Source organism: Crocodylus porosus, unplaced genomic scaffold, assembly GCF_001723895.1.
Source record: "Crocodylus porosus isolate Cpor-Errol unplaced genomic scaffold, CroPor_comp1, whole genome shotgun sequence".
NCBI classification, from domain to species: Eukaryota; Metazoa; Chordata; order Crocodylia; family Crocodylidae; genus Crocodylus; species Crocodylus porosus.
Window position 1 is genome coordinate 750383 of NW_017728925.1, and position 16912 is coordinate 767294.

Sequence of the window (16912 nt, forward strand, 5' to 3'; positions counted from 1 at the left end):
CCTCGCGCGCTGCTGCTGACTCACGCAGCTCCTCTGCTGCCCGCGACAGGCCCCGGGCTCCCGTGGTTCCCGCTGGAGTCAGGCGGACTCGAGAGGACGTGGACGTGGACGTGCCCGTGCTCGTGCTGGAGCCCTCCCTGCTCTTATTTTTTTTCAGGGCTGTGCTCTTTTCAGTAGGGATCCGTTTGACTTGAAGAGTGGCCGGTGGTTTTGAAAACCCCGGGCCACTAAAGAAGCTGGCTGATGCAACCTGCTGGGCTAGAGCCCAAATCATACCGTTTTGCAGCAAGCCCGCCTCTGTTAGCTTGGTTTTTTTTAGGCCCCCCCCCCCCCGGTCGCTTTCGTTGCCTGCGTGCGGTGAAACGCACGAGAAAGTTCAATGCCCTCTTGCTGATCTTACTCACTGCTCTAATGATTCAAGTACCAGCTTGAAACAAGAGCAGGTTTTTTTGTTTGTTTGTTTGTTTTGGCATCAGTAAAGAGAAGTATGCCTGGCTGGTTATTTAACTTGTGTCTGGTTTGAGTCACGGGCTGCTCGCTATGTTTTGGTTTGTAGGTTACGTAAAGAAATAGCCAGAAAATAAGTTGACCAGGGAACGGGTTAAGCAGAAAATAGGTTACTTAAAAAAATAACCAGATCTGCCCTAATACCTTAGAGCAGTAGTTCTCAAACTTTTTTTTTCTCACAGACCACTTGAAAATTGCTGAGGGTCTCAGCAAACCGCTGAATAAACTTTTTTTTGTTGTACAAATCGAAGCCAGCATTCGTTCTAAGCTGTGCAGCCATGTGGGCACACTCATGGTGCGCTGCCAGGCACAGCCACGCAGCTTAGAGGGCACATTGATCGAAGCACACCTCTCCTGTCTTAATATCAGTAGTGTCAGCTTGCAAGTATAGATGTTCTTGATGATCCACAGAAAGGTTGTGGGATAACTCAAATGGAGTTTGTGGACCAGCGGTGGTTTGCCAGCCGTGCTCCGAGAAACTCTGCCTTGGAGCAAATTGTTGTCTTGCATCTAAACAGTCTGACTGCTAAAGTTGGGAGAGCAAAGAGGGCACTCCTACCTGAGTTGGTCTAATAAAAGTTGTCGGATTTACCCAACGAACCTTGTCTGCCTACATCCTTAGACCAACACAGCTACAACCTTCACCCCGGTTCCTATGCACTTGTCATTCCTAGCAAGATTAGTGCTTGACAACAAGCAGTTATTCTTTAACTAGACAGAATGACTAGATGAGCCCAAAGGGAAAAACAATCTGATTATATGAGGTTTGACGCATTTTTGTGGCTATAGATCTACTGACTTATCATTCATGGAAGCATTTTGTTCTACCTGTCCTGCCTCAAAATCTAGGTGAAGAGCCATTCACACCCACACAGTCTCCAGTCTTTCTCCGGTATATCCAAAACGTCTAAATAATGAGGAGGGTTTTCCCACTGAACCTAATAAATCTTTTTTCCAACTGTCAAAGTAAGCTACTTTCTTCCTTCTCCCTTGGTAGCTGTATTATTGTGGGTTGTCTGGATACATGCTTGTGGAGTATTTGTATGTTAGCTTGGCTATATAACAAAGATTGATTGCTTTCCAATAGTAAGAGTCATCCACCAGTTGTTTAAATGGAAGCCTATATCTTTATGGTGGTGCAGCTAATTTTGATTAAGTTAAATTTTCTTCTTTCCAGGCAGTCTTAGCAGCTCAGAGAAGAGGAGAAGATGTGGAAACCTCCAAGAAATGTATGTATTTCTGTCTAGGAAGTAGCAGTTATGTGCTTTCACCTAATTTCAGGATAATAAATAAACATGCTGCCCTCAGTATGATATGACAACTTTTGTGCTCTAAAAATCATTGTTCAACAGGCAAGACTTGCCCACATCTCATTTCATTGGGGCTAATGTTTCAGGATCTAACTGAGCCATGGAACAAAATAAGACAGGAAATCTTACAGAAGTCCTGGTGAAGTATGCTTACTAGTAGAACTAACCATGGTAATTTTTCTTTCTCCTTGTTGCATTGAAACAAAATACACTTTGCTGAATAGACAAAGTTCTTTGGGTAGATGTGATATCTTTTATTAGACCAACTGGAAAGTTCTTTGCAAGCTTTGGTGAATATTGACTGTTATAATTGTCACTGCTTAGGAAGCTTGAGTTATTAAGTCCCTCCTGATGTAGACAATCTGCTGAACAGTGGTCATAGCTTCATAATTTGTTGCAGCCAACTTTTTTCATGTACAGAATGGTATTTAATCCCGTGTCAGTGCTTCCTAATCGCCTATACAGCCTATTCCATCTTTTCCAAACCAGTTTTTAGATAGACTATACTTGTTAATTGCCAGGCTTCTTATGAAAAGTAAAGATACTTTTTGAGCATCATGAAGAAAACCTAGTATAACTGTTCTTGAATTACAAATGATCAAATTACTCTCACTTGAAACTTTGACCAGCCTCTATTGCAGAGGCAAAGCTGAGGGCTGGGGAAGCTGGTGCCTTGTAGAGTGCCAAAGCACTGTATTGTCTGCAAAACTATTTTGTGCACAAGGAAACTGCTGATAACTTTAAGATTTCAATGTGGTGTTTTGTCTGTTGATGGCAACATGCAGTGGAGAAAATATGGGGCTCTTGAGTTGTGGGTTTTTCAAGGTCTCTTTCTGCGTGTGTTCTTATATTGAGAAAATAAGGTCTGGGATAGTCTATGATAATTGGAAACTTAAGCATCCATTTCCCTCCATGCTTTTACCTCTTCCTCTTGATGTCACTCTTCTTATTTGGAATGTTGATGCCTCCATAGATTTATCTGACAAACGCTGACCTTAATGTCAACAGCAAACACTTTGGGTAAGGGAAGCTTTTCACTTAACATGCTTGCCCTGTCAGTAAGGTATTTAGACTGTCAATACCACCAGCAAAATCCGCAGAGATTTTACAGTTGACTTGTATTTAGAACAACAGAAACCAGCCTTCTCAGGCTTTTGTTGTGACTTGTAAATAAGATAAATGTGTACAAATTCAGTAGTTAAATACTTTGCAAATCACCTTTTTAAAACCTGTATGCCTTGACTGTTTGAAGTGCCTTAGGGGTTGAAGTATGGGAGGTAAACTGCCAAGAGGAAGTAAACCCTTCTAAACAACTTTCCATTATATGCTTAGAAGTGTGCAAGAGCAGGACAATGATGCATGCATTTCTTTGGCTATTTCACTCAAGGAAAGCAGAGGGACTTGATTCAGTTCAATGGGCACTTCAGCAGTTGGGATGTTAAATCCTGATGTTAATTCCAAATTTTGGAGGAGCTGAGACTTAGAAAGTACTCATCCTATCAGTACAGTTCTGAAGCCTACCTTTTCATTGTTCTTGTTTTGAATGGCAGGGGCAGCAGGGCAAAACAAACAGCATTTTATCACTAAGAATACAGCCAAGCTGGACCGAGAGACAGAAGAGTTACACCATGACAGAGTTTCCCTTGAGGTAGGCAAAGTCATCCAGCAGGGTCGACAGAGCAAGGGCATGACCCAAAAGGATTTGGCCACAGTAAGTATTAATTGATTTCTTCTATCCTTTACTCCTGCATCTCCCCAGCCCTGGTCTGTGTGTGAACGCGTGTGGCACTCTTAAGCAGTGTGAACCCAGCTGCTTGTCTCCTATCTCACTGCATCAGCTGGAGAGGAGATGGAAAGTTTTGAGCCTAATGCAGTAGTTTAATTAGCAGCTGAGATGATGGACCTGTGTACTCTGTTTAGAACTTGTGAATATTCTCTACTAACTGTGAGCACAAATATGGCAAGTGGGTGGGTATTTAGTGTTTCTTACTCTGTCAAATGAGCCCTGACCTAGTAACTGCAGATTTAGGGCTTTGTCTTATCTCTGTCTGAGCTACTGAACAACAGTGTTCCTGTCATACTTTTGGTCTGCACTAGTTTGTGGTCACATAAGGCTTTTGTGCTTCTGAGAGAATCTTGTCATTAGTGTTTGTATGGGGTGGCTTGGATTTGTGCTTCTGAGTGTTTACTGTGTATTGAACTGATGTGTTTAAAGCACATCTTCTCTTTAGAAAATCAATGAGAAGCCACAAGTTATTGCTGACTATGAATCTGGAAGAGCAATCCCCAATAATCAGGTTATGGGCAAGATCGAAAGGGCCATCGGTAAGTGTTACTTACAGACTCTCAAGGTATCTAAACTATTCACAGTTCCTGGGAAGGATCGTTTCCCTTAATGGGCATGTACAGTTAGCTGCTTCTCATGTAACAAACTGACACTCTATAGGATAACAGTTAGTATTTTAGGACTGTAGCTCCAGGGGTGTCATACTCTAGATTCTGAGCCACTGCTGTTTCATGGAGTATCCTGTGTGGTTTCTCTCAAGGTGCATCTGCTGTTTAAAACTAACTGCCAGCTGATCCAGAAACAAAAACTCTCAAGCTTTCATCCCCTTGCAAGAACTGAAAGGATTTTTTTAGATTGGGTCATTGCCTAGGATTTGTTTTGTACCCTCCAGAAAAGTGCTATCATACTGGGGTGTTTCAAGGCCTGAAACTAAATCTGAAATCTGGTAGCCTGCAAGTGAGAGAACTGCCCCTCAAAAATTTTAATAGCAGGCTATATTTGCTGCTAATACTATGTGGAATGGCTGTACTTATTTATGCTTAGGCAGCAGTGGTGCTTATGGGATGATAAAAAAAATTCCTCAAAGTGTCAATCTCTGGCCAGTAGTATAGCTGGCAAGGATTATCCAGGACACACAGGATTAGCCCAGATACCTGAACTAGGATTAATTTTTTTTTTAATTTTGAACTGCCTGCTAATCATGCCTTGTGAATAAACTTCTGCCTTAATCCTTGTTTCTTCTTAGTTTTTGTCTCTTTTTGTCTGTTACCCCAAGCACTTTGAATTCATTCATGTCTAGCTAGCTAAAAATTCAGATTTTATTTTGGTGTGTAGTGAAAACTCAAGTTCTCTAGATGAAAGCTGTTTCCTTTGTTTCATTCCAGGTCTTAAGCTACGTGGGAAGGATATTGGAAAACCACTCGAAGCTGGTCCAAAAGGGAAATGAAAACAAAGCCTCGAAATCAGTTTGTTCAGACTGATCTCGTCTGGCTGGTTCTCCTTAACCACCAGAATCTCTCTTCGTATTGCCAAGCTGAACAAGAGGGTTTCAGACTTGCTTGGGGGGGAAATCTGCAGAATCTCTACCTGCTGTAAAAAGGCAAATTTAAAGAAGCGATTTTCCTGATTTTGTTTTTCCTTCCTCCTTTCCAGAGATTGAGGAACTAAACCCAAAAACACTGCATCTAACTTCGCCAGAAAAAAATATGCATCTTGGTGTTTTAGAAGCAGCTACTGTTAAGACACTTGGGTGGTCTGAAGTGGGATCATTTAATTGAATCAGCTTTGGGGGTGGGTGGGATATATGTAAGTTTTGGAGAGGTGGGGGTTAGTCATGTCTGTACTGGAAATGAGTGACTCCCAGTCACTGCATCACAATGACTCTGTTCCTTCCAGCCTGTTTTAAAGAGCTCTATAATAAAGTTTGATACCCTTCAGTTGAATGGCATAGCCACTCCTTGGATCTGCCCATTGGTACTGTTTTCAGTCTTCCATTGAGGAGGGTCTTGCCTTTCTGACTCCCTTTTAGGTCTGGGCATATAACTTAAAGTCTTGTTACACTTTCCACTAGACCCCATGGCTGCTTTCACAGCTTCTGGTAACTTACTCTTCCTGGGTTCTTTGGCTCTAGAGATTGGTGAAGTGTGGTGCTATCCACAATAATCTGTTCTGAACAGCCTTGATTCGAGTCCCCTGACGGTGCTGAGTCCAGCTCTGTGTAGCACAGTGAAAGGGTGACTTGAGAGCAGTGAGATGGGAGTTCTAGGTTCTAGACCCCAGAGCAAAGACTGGAATCTCTTATTGTTGCCCCTGTTGAATGCAAAATGCATGGGTAATCCCCCTGAACTAGGTGCTAAGCCTCAAGTTGGAGCCTTCACCAGGAAAATAGGTGGACTCTAGAGTTATGTTCCATCCTGCTGTCATACTCTGCTGCAAAGAAAGAAATGCCTTGACAGGAAGGTGGACAATATCTATCCTAGCTAGACTAGCCTGTAATCTGGAGGTTAAGGAAATCTGAAGTTGAAATGTTGTGCTGAAGAGTATTGAAATAAAATCTCCCATGTCAGCCTGGTGGCTGGAGCACTCTGGCAGATCTGTGTGTGTGTGTGTGTGTGTGTATGTCTGCATGCACCTAGAGACAAGAGTGAGTTTCAGTCTTCCATCCTCAAAAGCAATAGCTTAGGCACCTAAGTCTCAGAATAAAGTTTGGGTAAGGTCTTTTCAAGCTGCAGTGTAAAGTAGGATGTTTTCCTCCTGGCTAGTTTGTGGCCCCCCCCCCCCAACTTGGTGAGCTGCGTGTTTATCCAGTTTCTAGGCACTGGACTCAAAGTTTAAGCTCCATGCTTAGGGCTGTGGATTCCCCTCCTGGGGCTAAGAATTTACAGATTAAGCAGGGTGGTGCTGAGCCTAAGTACTTTTTATGGCTTACAACTTATCCAGGGTTACATGGGAAGCCTCTCACAGAGTTGCAGATTAAGGTTCCCATCTCAAAGGTGTTTTCTGTCAATGACTTGAAAAGACATTCCTTCAACTAAAGAGCCTTCAAAAAAGTAATCAGAGTTCTTACTGCTCTGGCCTTGCCCATTTAGTTACATTTTCTTAAAGTGGTATGGTGTGTAATTGTGGATTCAGAACTGCAGCTGAGCCATCATTGGTGCCAAGTAGAGGAAAATAATTTTCTCCAAGTCCAAGGGTGGCCAATCTGTGATGCATATGGCACAGGCAGCCTGTGCATGGTATGCAGCTGATCAGGGAAGAGATAGGGCAAAAAACAGCAAATCAGGGAGGAAGTAGAAGGCTGCACTGCAGATTGGGCAGGGGATCAAAGTGGTATTCAGGGAGGATGTGGGGCTAATTTGTCACACCCCTCCCAAAAAAGTTGGCTCCCCACTCCTAATCTAGATTTGGAATTTGACCATTTGCACAGTAACTGAAATGTGTCACACCTCAATCCACTAAACTTCTAGATCCTCTTCAGCTGTGCTTCTGCTAGCCAGATATCCCTGCTTTGATGTTAGGAAGAGGAGAGCATATACCCGAAGTACAGCACTGTACTTGTATTCATTTTTACCTTATTTCAGACCTGCTTTCCACTACTTGAATTTTGGTCCTGTCCTTCACAATTTAGTGACCCACTCTCCAGCTTGCTAAGAGTAGACATGAGTCATACTTCTGTAAGACACCAATTGAGCTATCCATAGCTAGGTGTCCAGCTTGGGAGAGGATAACTAGTTAGGCCATTCTTTCAGCCAGCTTTTGGTAGGAATCTTGTATGCCCATCTGGAGGCAATTGTATCTAGACCATGTGGTCGTTGCTGGTTTATGAAAATGCCAAGGTAGGTACTCTGGCATGATGTTACATAATACCTGCTGTTTCTTTGCACAAGAACTCAGTTTGATACACAGATAACCCAGCTTACTCCAAAACAAACACTTTATAACTGTGTAGATGAAATGAACATGTATTCACACCTGCATAGATCCAGCCACCCATAAAAACAAGATGTTTATGCATGTCCTGATTTAGTTTAGAGGAATTTTCATCTTCAAATTAGCAAATACTGTAACAGACACTGATCAACACTGGCAGACTACTTCATTGTGCTACAGAAAAGCCACTTCATACAGGACAACATTGTTGTCATGTTCTTCCCCAGTTCAAAAAGGCAGGGAAGAATACAGTGCTTGTCTACTTCCCTGCAACTGAGACAAGTATATGTGGCTCCTATTTGATTCAGTGTGCATAGTGCTTCAGGTTCAAGAGCAGCCTTGGAAATCAAAGGAGTGTGAGGCTAAACCAGGCAAGTAGCTGATGGTGCTGGCTTAATCGTTCATCTCTTCCCCTTCCTTAGGCCGTTGAGATATAATGATGCTATCCTGAAAAATAAAGGGGATATAAACTGGTTGCACTTAGCCCAGCTGTGATCTATTTGGAAATGGACTTACTGCTTCCAGGTCAAGTCGGGGAGGTCTAAAGCAGGGATGTCAAAGTCATCTGGCCCTGCAGACAAGATGAGTTCTGTGGGACAGGTCCATGGGCTGGAGGAAGGGAAGGGAGCTGGCCCCTGCTAGATACTGGAAGGGAAAGGAGCTAGATACTGCTAGGACCGTGAACCACAGTGTTGGGCTTCTGCTTTCATTTGCATGCATGGTAGTAGAGCAGGCAAGAGTTGAAGCCTTGGAGCCCCAGCAACACTAAGGCTTCCCACAGCAGCAGCCAAACACCAGGGCAAGAGGCATATCACTGGAGCCCCAATGCCACCATTGAAAGCCAGCCAGTATCGCAGGAGTTTGGCTGCTGCCATGGAAACAAGCTGCAGCACTGAGCTTGTTCCCACTGTGCTGCTGGGGGACCCAACCACAGCTCTAACCTGGGTACTTGGCTGCTGCTGCAGCAAGGTTCCCCCACTGCATCCAGGGTCAGGACAAAGTCTGTGGGCCAGATGACCAGTTCTGTGGGTCAGATTCAGCCCACAGGATGTGTTTGACACCCCTGCTCTAATGTACCAGCCAGTGGTGCATGGCCTGACATAGAGATACCAGTATGCTCCACCTTCTCTTCGTCCATAATAGATTCCTAAGAGCTGGGCTACAGCTGAAGTGCCCGCCAGAGGCTGGTGGGCTTGGGCCATCTTCCAGCATATCTGGAGCTGCTGACTCACTGGCATTGCTGCCTGAGGACAAAACTCATCAGCTGCCTTGTAACAATAGCAAACTCAAAGCAAAAGTGATTCTACGTTTTGCCGGAATCAATAAGACCAAACAAATGCACTGGTTGTAAACCTATGTGCAAATGCAGTGCAGGCAGCTGGCAACCTGTCCCTGTCCTTGCTGGGGCTAGCTGCGCAGGCTCTCTTCTCTGTGTGGTCTTCCAATAGGCAGCAAATGACCAAGACCTTTAAAAAACCCCTGAATATGCCCTCTTCCAGTACTGATGGCCCAACCAGTGGTCCTTACATCGCTGAAAGTGATGTTGTCAAAGCCTGGGCTGGTGATGCTGTTCTCTGTCCTACTCACGGACCCACTCTTCTTCAGCCAATAGCGTAGACTTGCTGCTAACGCAATCAAGACTATGAGGGCCAGGATGCTGCCAACTGCCACTGCTGCTAAAAAGCTTTTGGTAGGAGTCTTGTCTGAAAGCAAGAACAAGTGGTGAGCATGCCAAGAGATGGTGACCCTGCACCAGCCCTGGCACAGGGCTTCATGGGGTTAAGCTGCAATAGGTAGCTCCTTCTCAGCTATCGGTCAGCAAATAGCTTCTAAATGACTGCAGCAGCAACATGAAGGACAGAGCAGGCCCTTGCCTGTCCTGGGCCTGAGCAGTCAGTTTTATGCTTTCCACCTCTGCTGCTGGCCTTGCCCACACCCCTTCTCACACTATAGCGCATCTTCCCCAGTTGGACCGCCCCATGCAGGGCAGGAAAAGCATTCTCCAATTCCCCTTCCCCAGAAGTGGACAAGGTGGAGTGTTAGAGGGCTAGCGTGTGTTAAAGCTCTGTTGTTTTAAGGACTGAAAGGCAACAGGAGGTTGAATGTCAGAAAAAGTGTGTTCTGGGGCTTAAGGTGTGGACTGACAGGAAGGTTGGGCTCTGATCCCAGTGGTGCTTCTAAGCCCCGTTATAGACTAGGCTGAATCGTTTCACTTTCTAGACCCAGGCACCCCCCATTAGATGGGCACTAAGACTGAGAACTTGTGAGGCTGGGCTCAGGGGCAGGTACTGCAAGAAAAGAAGAACAGTTGTTCCAAGCTGTTATGGTGTCAGGCCCCTACCTTCCACTGGGAGCATCTGGTCCAAATCGCAACCCTGCCCATCCCTGTATTTGACATCATCCAGCGCAATGGTCCCTCCGATCGGCCATGCTCCATTAGTCACTTCAAAGACAATCTGCAGGGCAAGAGGGGATCCTGCCTGAGCCCCATGCATGCACCAGAGGGGAGCAGCAGTATGCCCAGGAAGGGATGGGGAGAGGAAGAATGGGACTACTGGCTCTGGACCTAATTGAAGGGGGATGGGGTAGTGACATCAGCACCCAGTTGCAAGCCAGGGGCACCTTCCTCTCCCAACCTGGGCACTGAATCTGCTTCCCTGTTGCCCTGTTAGCAAATGCCCTGTGCGAAGAGAGAGAGCAGGGTGGGAGTCTCCCATGGTGCTGGACAGGGCAGGACAATGAAGCATCTCTAGTGAAGATGGGGCCTGCCCTGATGTTACCTGGAACTCCTCAGGGCTGTGCAGGGGGATCATCCTGTTCTTCCAGCCTTGGCCCTGGTGCCCTCCAGTACTCCACACCATTAGCTCCCCTGCCGGGGTGTACAGCTTCACCCTCAGCTCTCCGCTGTCTGGAACAGAGATGGGGAGACCTGACATCACTGCAGGTGGGCAGTGGGAGCTCAGCCTTTGCTCTTCCTGAGCTCCTTGCTCCCATTCAGGGCCCCCACAGCACCTCACCACCATGAGGCAGAGAGAGCCCTAGCATGCCCTGCCAGTCCCATCCTACAGAGGAGGACATGGAAGCCAGACGATACACCATGCTCAGTGCCACCCTAGCTCTTGCCATCTGGAGACAGATGAATCCTACTGGGCACTTGGCACCCAGAGCTGCCTTGCCAGAGACAGTATTACCCATAAGTCTCTGCCCACCATAAGCCCCTGAGCAGCTGGTTCTATAAGCAGGGTAGGAACGAAGGGTCCCTCGTCTCCCTGTGCCCTTCTTTTTGCCGAGCCCAAGGCCCCTCCAGAGCACCCCATTCCTTTTCTCCAGCACTCAGGGCACCTGGCACCACTTACAGAAATGCTCCAGGAAGTCCATGTGATACCAGAACTGGAGGCAGGCACCCATGGTAGCAGGCAGGTGCTCGCTCACCAGCAAGGCCCTGCTCCCCCCATGGCCCAGCACGCTGGCATCAAAGTAGGTGTAGTGCCCTACAAAGGAAAGGGGCAGGTGAGCACAGGCAGGAACAGGCCTCTGGGCCAGATTGCTCCCCCTCACTGGGAGAGCGCCTACCCACCAACACGTCACCCCCACCAACTCCTGGACAGGCAGACTAAGTTCAGTAGCCTCAGATCCTCTTCCACAAACACCCCCTCCCCACCAATGGTCCCTGAGAGCCAGGCAGAGGTGAAATGTGGTGGTGGCTTAGCAGGGTGGGGGACACTGGACCTGCTGCTTCCTGAGCTGTGCCTGCTCTAGGGATAAAGATGGCCCCATTCAGGATCCCTCGTCCCCCTGAGACTGTGCCACCCCATGCAAACCACCTCCAACAGGCACTCACTGGACTGCTGATGGCCCCAAACCTATTCCTGAACCAAATAAGCATCTCCCCCTAGACTGGTCTGTGTCAGACTGAGCCCAGATCTATCAGTTCCCCTTCTCCCAGGCCACTCTGAGCCTGACCCCCACCCCACCCCACCTTTCAGCTTCCCTTCCCACTGCCAGGAAGACTAAATAGCCATCAGTGCAGGACAGAGGGGGTTTGGGATATACTGACTCACCAGCCCCTCTAAGGGGAGGGACAGGTCCTTCCCATGGGCCCCCAGGCTTCCTGGAGGGTGATTTCACCCTCAGCCTGAGCCTCATTGACACAGCATCTGCATGTGCCTAGCCAGGATATCCTGGCATGCTCTCACCTTCCTTGGTGCCCAGCGTGTGGTCCTCCTGGGGGCCTGGGTACTTCGAGGGGCTGGCCCCACTCTTCCAGCCCCAGGCAAAGCCATGCAGATGGGGGTCAGAGGAGCTTCTCCAGCCACAAGTGTCCAACTCAAAGTCACAGGAACCTGCCAAGGAATAACATCACCTGCCCCTGCAACAGCAGCACATGGCTGGGTGGCACTTCACCAGAATCCCTCTGCCCACAGTGCAGGACCAGGCCCCTTCTGCCTGAGGCAGGACTGTAGGGCTGGACCCTCCACACAGTCTTGTGGGTCATTCCTAACCCTGGATGATGGGCTCACCTTGGACAGAGGAAAGCTGTCCCAGAGGCACATGGGGCAGCTCATTTATTTATGCCTGGAGTTTGCCCCTGTGTTAACCTCCACCCAAAGGCAGTGAGCTGAGACTTAGCAATGCATCCCACCTGCCCTGACCTGCTGTACCCCTCACAGCGACCAATGCCAAATGCTTTATGGTGGTTATACAATACACACCTCATGCAGTACCATTTCAATCCCCTGCCCCAAGCTGGTTGCACAGAGACTCACAGCCCTAGTCACTGTTCCCAGCTGTGGGCATCTCCTGTGACTGCCCTGACACCCTGGAGAAGATTAAGGAAGTAGCTGTCTGAAACACTGAGCTTCAAGACAGCCTGAGAAAGGCAGGATGGCTGAGCCATGATGTCCAGGGCTGCTCTGGCCTGGCCAGCTACGCACCTGGCTTTCCCTGGATACAAGTGCTTGGGGCTCTTGCTGATATAGCTCAGCACACTGTAACCCTGGGCTCAAGCCAAAAGGAAAAGGAGCAAAAGTGCAGCAACTGGGATTGGAGCATTTGAGGTCACATCCAAGGACTGATTAAACACTTTACGCAGGGAGAGGGGTTGCAGTTTCATGACCCCTCTTTTGCCACCCAGCTATGATCTGCTGCCTCTTGCCATGGGCAGAGGCATGTGACATCCTGCCCCTGCAAAGGGATGGCCCAGATCTGATGGGTCACATCCTGGCCCTGGCAGCACAGAATCTCTCCTGAGTACAGATGCTCAGCCTGGGGCAGGCTGGAGCTCAGGCATGGTTTAAGGCTATACCTGGTTCCGGGCAGCTACCATCCTTCAGGTGAATATCGTCTAGTGCAATGTAGGACTGTTCCCTGCCAGCACCCACCGCCTCAAATATCACCTGCCGGGACACACAGAAGAAAAGGATCATGCAGGAGCCACCTCAAGGAGTCTCCTGGGAGCAGGCCAGTCATCAGTATGGAGTCTGTGATGACTGGGATGTTTACCCCACTACTGACTCAGGACTCCCAGGGGAGCTGTAAGGAGTCTCCAGTACAGTGCTCTGATCCAGCCCTCCTGGACCAGTGCCTGGAAGAATACCCTGGGAACATATCACCAGCTTCATCCCCTCTTGCCTAGGCTACACCTGCTCCAAGGCTCCTCATAGTGCTACAGCTCAGAGGACTTTTGCCCTTGGATCAGCTCTCTCAGCTGGGCAGAAGGGCCCAGTCCAGCCCCAGTCCCAACCCTGCCCTGTGGAGAAGCTTTGTTGGGCCTTTTCAGCGCAATGAAAGACTTCTGATGGTGCGGCGTGGCTCTGCTCTGACAAGCAGCTCCAGAAATGGCCAGTTTTCTGGTCCCAGAGCTCAGATCTCTACAATGGCAGCTTCCCACTCAGCCTGCATCCAGAGCCAGGCAGGTTGCTGCCTTCAGTGCCCCTGAGCCCAGAGCTGCGATACAGATGACCCCTTTGCCCCTTGTCTCACCTTCCATTCCCCATCCGCTTGGACAGCCACGCTGCCATAGTGCCAGGCATCCCCCTGCATTGAGCTCACACTGAACAGCTGCCTCCGTGCACCCTGCTCCTCCATGTAGATGTTCAGGGAACCTAAATGAGACCCAGAGGCTGAAGGCATGTCCCAAGGGTGACCAGAGGCCATTCTGTTCCTGCCCATGGCCAAAGGGAGCTGTGGTACTGATAAGCCTATTGCAGGGATAGCACTAACTGACTGATGAAACACCATTTCTTCTCCAGAGAAACAGCGTGGGCAGCGGGAAGAGCACGGCTCCTGGAGTTGGGACACCTGGGTTCCAGTCTGGACTTGCTGCATGGAGCTTGGGTCTATCACTGGACCTGCCTGAGCCTATCATCACCACACCCAGGGGCTAATAATGTTATGTTGCATGACCAGCAGAGGCAAAGAGCTTCAGAGATGGGCAGGCTCCACCATAAGGAGGAACCCACATGCCAGGTCGCTGTGGCCACTCCCAGAAGCCACTGGCCAGATAAGTTGGAGCAGAGCCGAGTGGCCAAGGCAAGCTCCAGCCATCCCTTGGTGAGAACAGGCAGAGTCTGGTCTGGCCCAGTCACTGTTGGGAAGGAGTTTTATTTGGCTCCCAGGTAGCTCTTCTGTGGCCCCATCCCCACAGCAGGGGAGACACCCATGCAGCTCAGAACGTGGTGCCCCAGCCCCTGCTGGAAAGGGGCAGGATCATGCCCTGCCAGCACCCCCAGCCGGTCTGTGGCAGAACTGTGCACAGAATCCAGGAGTCCCAACTCTCAGGCCTGTGCTTCAGCCAGGTTTCCTCTCCAGCCACATGTCTGTGCCACATGCCACACCAACTGCCCAGTGTTCCTGCATTGACCAGCAGCAGGAATGGGGAGGAGAAGCAAAGGCAAGGCTACCATGCTCACCTGAGTTTGTGCTCAGGTGGTACCAGAAGGTCAGGCACTGGGTATGAGTCAAGGGCACATACAGCTCAGAGGCCAGCGTGGCTGCACGGGGCAGGGAGCTCTTGCTTGTATTGATGATCATATAGTACCCTGGAAAAACAAAACCCACCAGCTTTGCAGGAGTCGCTCACTGGAACGCCTGGGCACTTGGCTTCCTGAGCACAAGGTACAGCAGCGGCACCACTCAGTTCATCCCGCCTCTGCTGGCCCCTCCATTGGCAAGAAGGGGGACCTGATGATTCCCCCAAGTGATGAAAAGCCAATGAATAAATGGGTCTCCATGGGCACTGGCAGCAGCAGGCACCCCAGGGGGGTGCCCCGAAAACCTCCAGCTGGCACTATGACATTCAAAGCTGCTGGGAGGCAGCGAGACACTCTGGATGACCCTGCATTGATTGCCAGGCCCCACATGACCCTGGTTCATCCTTGCCATGTTGGCAATGGCGGCAGTGGCTTTGCCCCCACCCCCCGCCCCATCCCTCATCCAGCACTGGGCTTTGCACCCTGGCTCAGTCCATGCTGCATCATTCCAGCCACTCACACAGCTGCTTCCACCCTCACTCCAAACCCAGAGAGCCAGATGTAAGCTCCCATGGCAGCCTGGTCCCAGAGGCACATGGGAAAGCAGTCCTCTAGCCCCTGCCCTCACCACACCTCCATGCAATGCAGCCTTTGCTTCCCAAAGTCCAGAGCCCCACGAGGGCAGAGGATCCCCAAAGCCCATGGGGCTGCTACAGAGAGTCAGCAGCTGCCCCACAGACCCTGAGGCCACAAGGAGTTGCCCCATGTCCCCAGAGAAACCTCATGGAGCTTGCATTACCTCTGGCCGTGCCTGTGGTGTGGTCGGTGGAAGGGCCAGTGACTGCAGTGCCGGTGGCATTGCTCTGTCTTGCCCATGAATGCTTCCCATTGGCATTGAAGCCACAAGCACTTGCCTCGAACGAGCAGTGCTCCTGTGCCCTGCAGGTGCCAGACTTCACTGAGAGGTCATCCAGGGCCATGTGCCCCAGGTACCCATCACGGAGAGCCTCGAAAATCAGCTGCAAGGGAGAGAGGAGGAACGCAGCACTGAGCATCAGCCCATGCCTATGCCATACTACCATGTCACCTGCCTTGGCCTGCCCAGGGAGGGACAAAGTGGGTCCAGAGAGCACCCCCAAGGTCTGGTGGAGGATGCAAGGCCAAGGGGGCCTGACAGTGCTGTGGGGATTTGGAGCTGGGCTCTGTGCCTTGGGCCTAGAGGTTTTCTCTTTAAATGCCAGCCATGTGCTCAGTGCTGTATGGACACTGAGGCGTCCTCAGGTCTGTCCAGAGCATAGCCCTAGAAGCCAGCAAGCTTCAAGTCCTCCTGGCTCTGAGCAGAGCCTGGGGGCCTTACCTGGTATTTCTGTTGGGGCTGGTGATGGAGCGTTACGGATCCCAGGTGCCAGGCACTGCCCTGTGCTCCTGTTCTGGTCCAGAGCACTGTCTCTGCCTCCCCACCATGCTTTATCTTGAAGTTCAACGTGCCTGGGATAGACCCAAAGAGTGATGAAGCCAGTAAAGATGGGCAGGGAGGGCTTCTGTAGCACTCTCCTCCCAAAGGATCCCAAAGCCATCATCCATGTGGGAACACCCTCCCCAGTGCAAGGTAGAAGGGAGGGGTCCCTCCAGGGCAGCACACGCACACCACCTCTTAGCAGGACTAGGGCCCTCCAAGCAGAGCAGGTGGGCACTGGGATTTAGCATCTCAGAGACCCACATGGATCTTAGCTGATCACCCTTGGAAGAGGCCAAGCTGAACATCAGAGGTTGGGACCTATACGCATGCTTGGGGGTGAGGGCAGGGGGCGTTTTAATTAGAACAGTTTTCAGACAGCCACTCTAATTAAAACAGCTCACTATCACGTGTATTAAGCCCTGCTGCATTTCAAAAAGGCTGTGGGAGTGCTTTAACTAAAGCTCATTCGACAAGGTTTAGTTAAAGCCCTCCTGCCGCCGTTCTGAAATGCAGGGGGCTTAATACATGTGACGGTGAGGCGATGCCAGAGCGTTCTCATTAGAACACGGAGCAGACTCCATCAATCTCATTAGAACGGGAACAAGCACGTCTACAAGCAGCCTGTGCTCCTAGGAGCCTAGAGGGCTGAAATCTGTGGTGGGTCAGGCCCCCGGTCACAGGTCGTGGGAGACTGTTCCCAGGGAACTGCCCCCAAATAGAGGCCTGCTGGGGCAGCTGGGAGAGGAGCCTCTGCAGGCTAGCAGGGCTGAGGTGCTGTGCTGGTGCCAGAGGGTCTGCCTTCCCCTGTGGGCCTTTGGGGAGGGAAGGGGCCACCATGAGGGAAACGCTGTCCTGGTGCAGGCAGGAGCTGTGGAAGTTGGGGACAATGCAATGCACAACGGGCCCCTTCTACCAGGGTGTGAATAAGCCCAATGCACAGTAGGGCAGC

At 49.8% G+C, this 16912-nt stretch overlaps 2 protein-coding genes across 2 annotated transcripts in view; one reads left to right on the forward strand and one right to left on the reverse strand.

The window, feature by feature from the left end:
• The window catches only part of EDF1 (endothelial differentiation related factor 1), a 6459-nt gene extending 285 nt beyond the window's left edge, over nt 1-6174 (forward strand). Inside the window, exons 2-5 of the mRNA XM_019540497.1 lie at nt 1685-1736; nt 3368-3528; nt 4049-4142; nt 4989-6174. Coding sequence (XP_019396042.1) covers nt 1685-1736; nt 3368-3528; nt 4049-4142; nt 4989-5050 — 369 coding nt within the window. The 3' untranslated portion in view covers nt 5051-6174. The remainder of the gene's footprint in view (nt 1-1684; nt 1737-3367; nt 3529-4048; nt 4143-4988) is intronic.
• A 1345-nt stretch (nt 6175-7519) lies between these two features.
• MAMDC4 (MAM domain containing 4) overlaps nt 7520-16912 on the reverse strand; it is a 28785-nt gene continuing 19392 nt past the window's right edge. Inside the window, exons 19-29 of the mRNA XM_019540498.1 lie at nt 15862-15992; nt 15304-15523; nt 14445-14573; nt 13516-13637; nt 12839-12929; nt 11730-11876; nt 10890-11024; nt 10314-10441; nt 9875-9989; nt 9061-9236; nt 7520-7980 (exon numbers count right to left, since the gene is read on the reverse strand). Of these exons, the coding sequence (XP_019396043.1) occupies nt 7927-7980; nt 9061-9236; nt 9875-9989; nt 10314-10441; nt 10890-11024; nt 11730-11876; nt 12839-12929; nt 13516-13637; nt 14445-14573; nt 15304-15523; nt 15862-15992 (1448 nt within the window). The 3' untranslated portion in view covers nt 7520-7926. The remainder of the gene's footprint in view (nt 7981-9060; nt 9237-9874; nt 9990-10313; nt 10442-10889; nt 11025-11729; nt 11877-12838; nt 12930-13515; nt 13638-14444; nt 14574-15303; nt 15524-15861; nt 15993-16912) is intronic.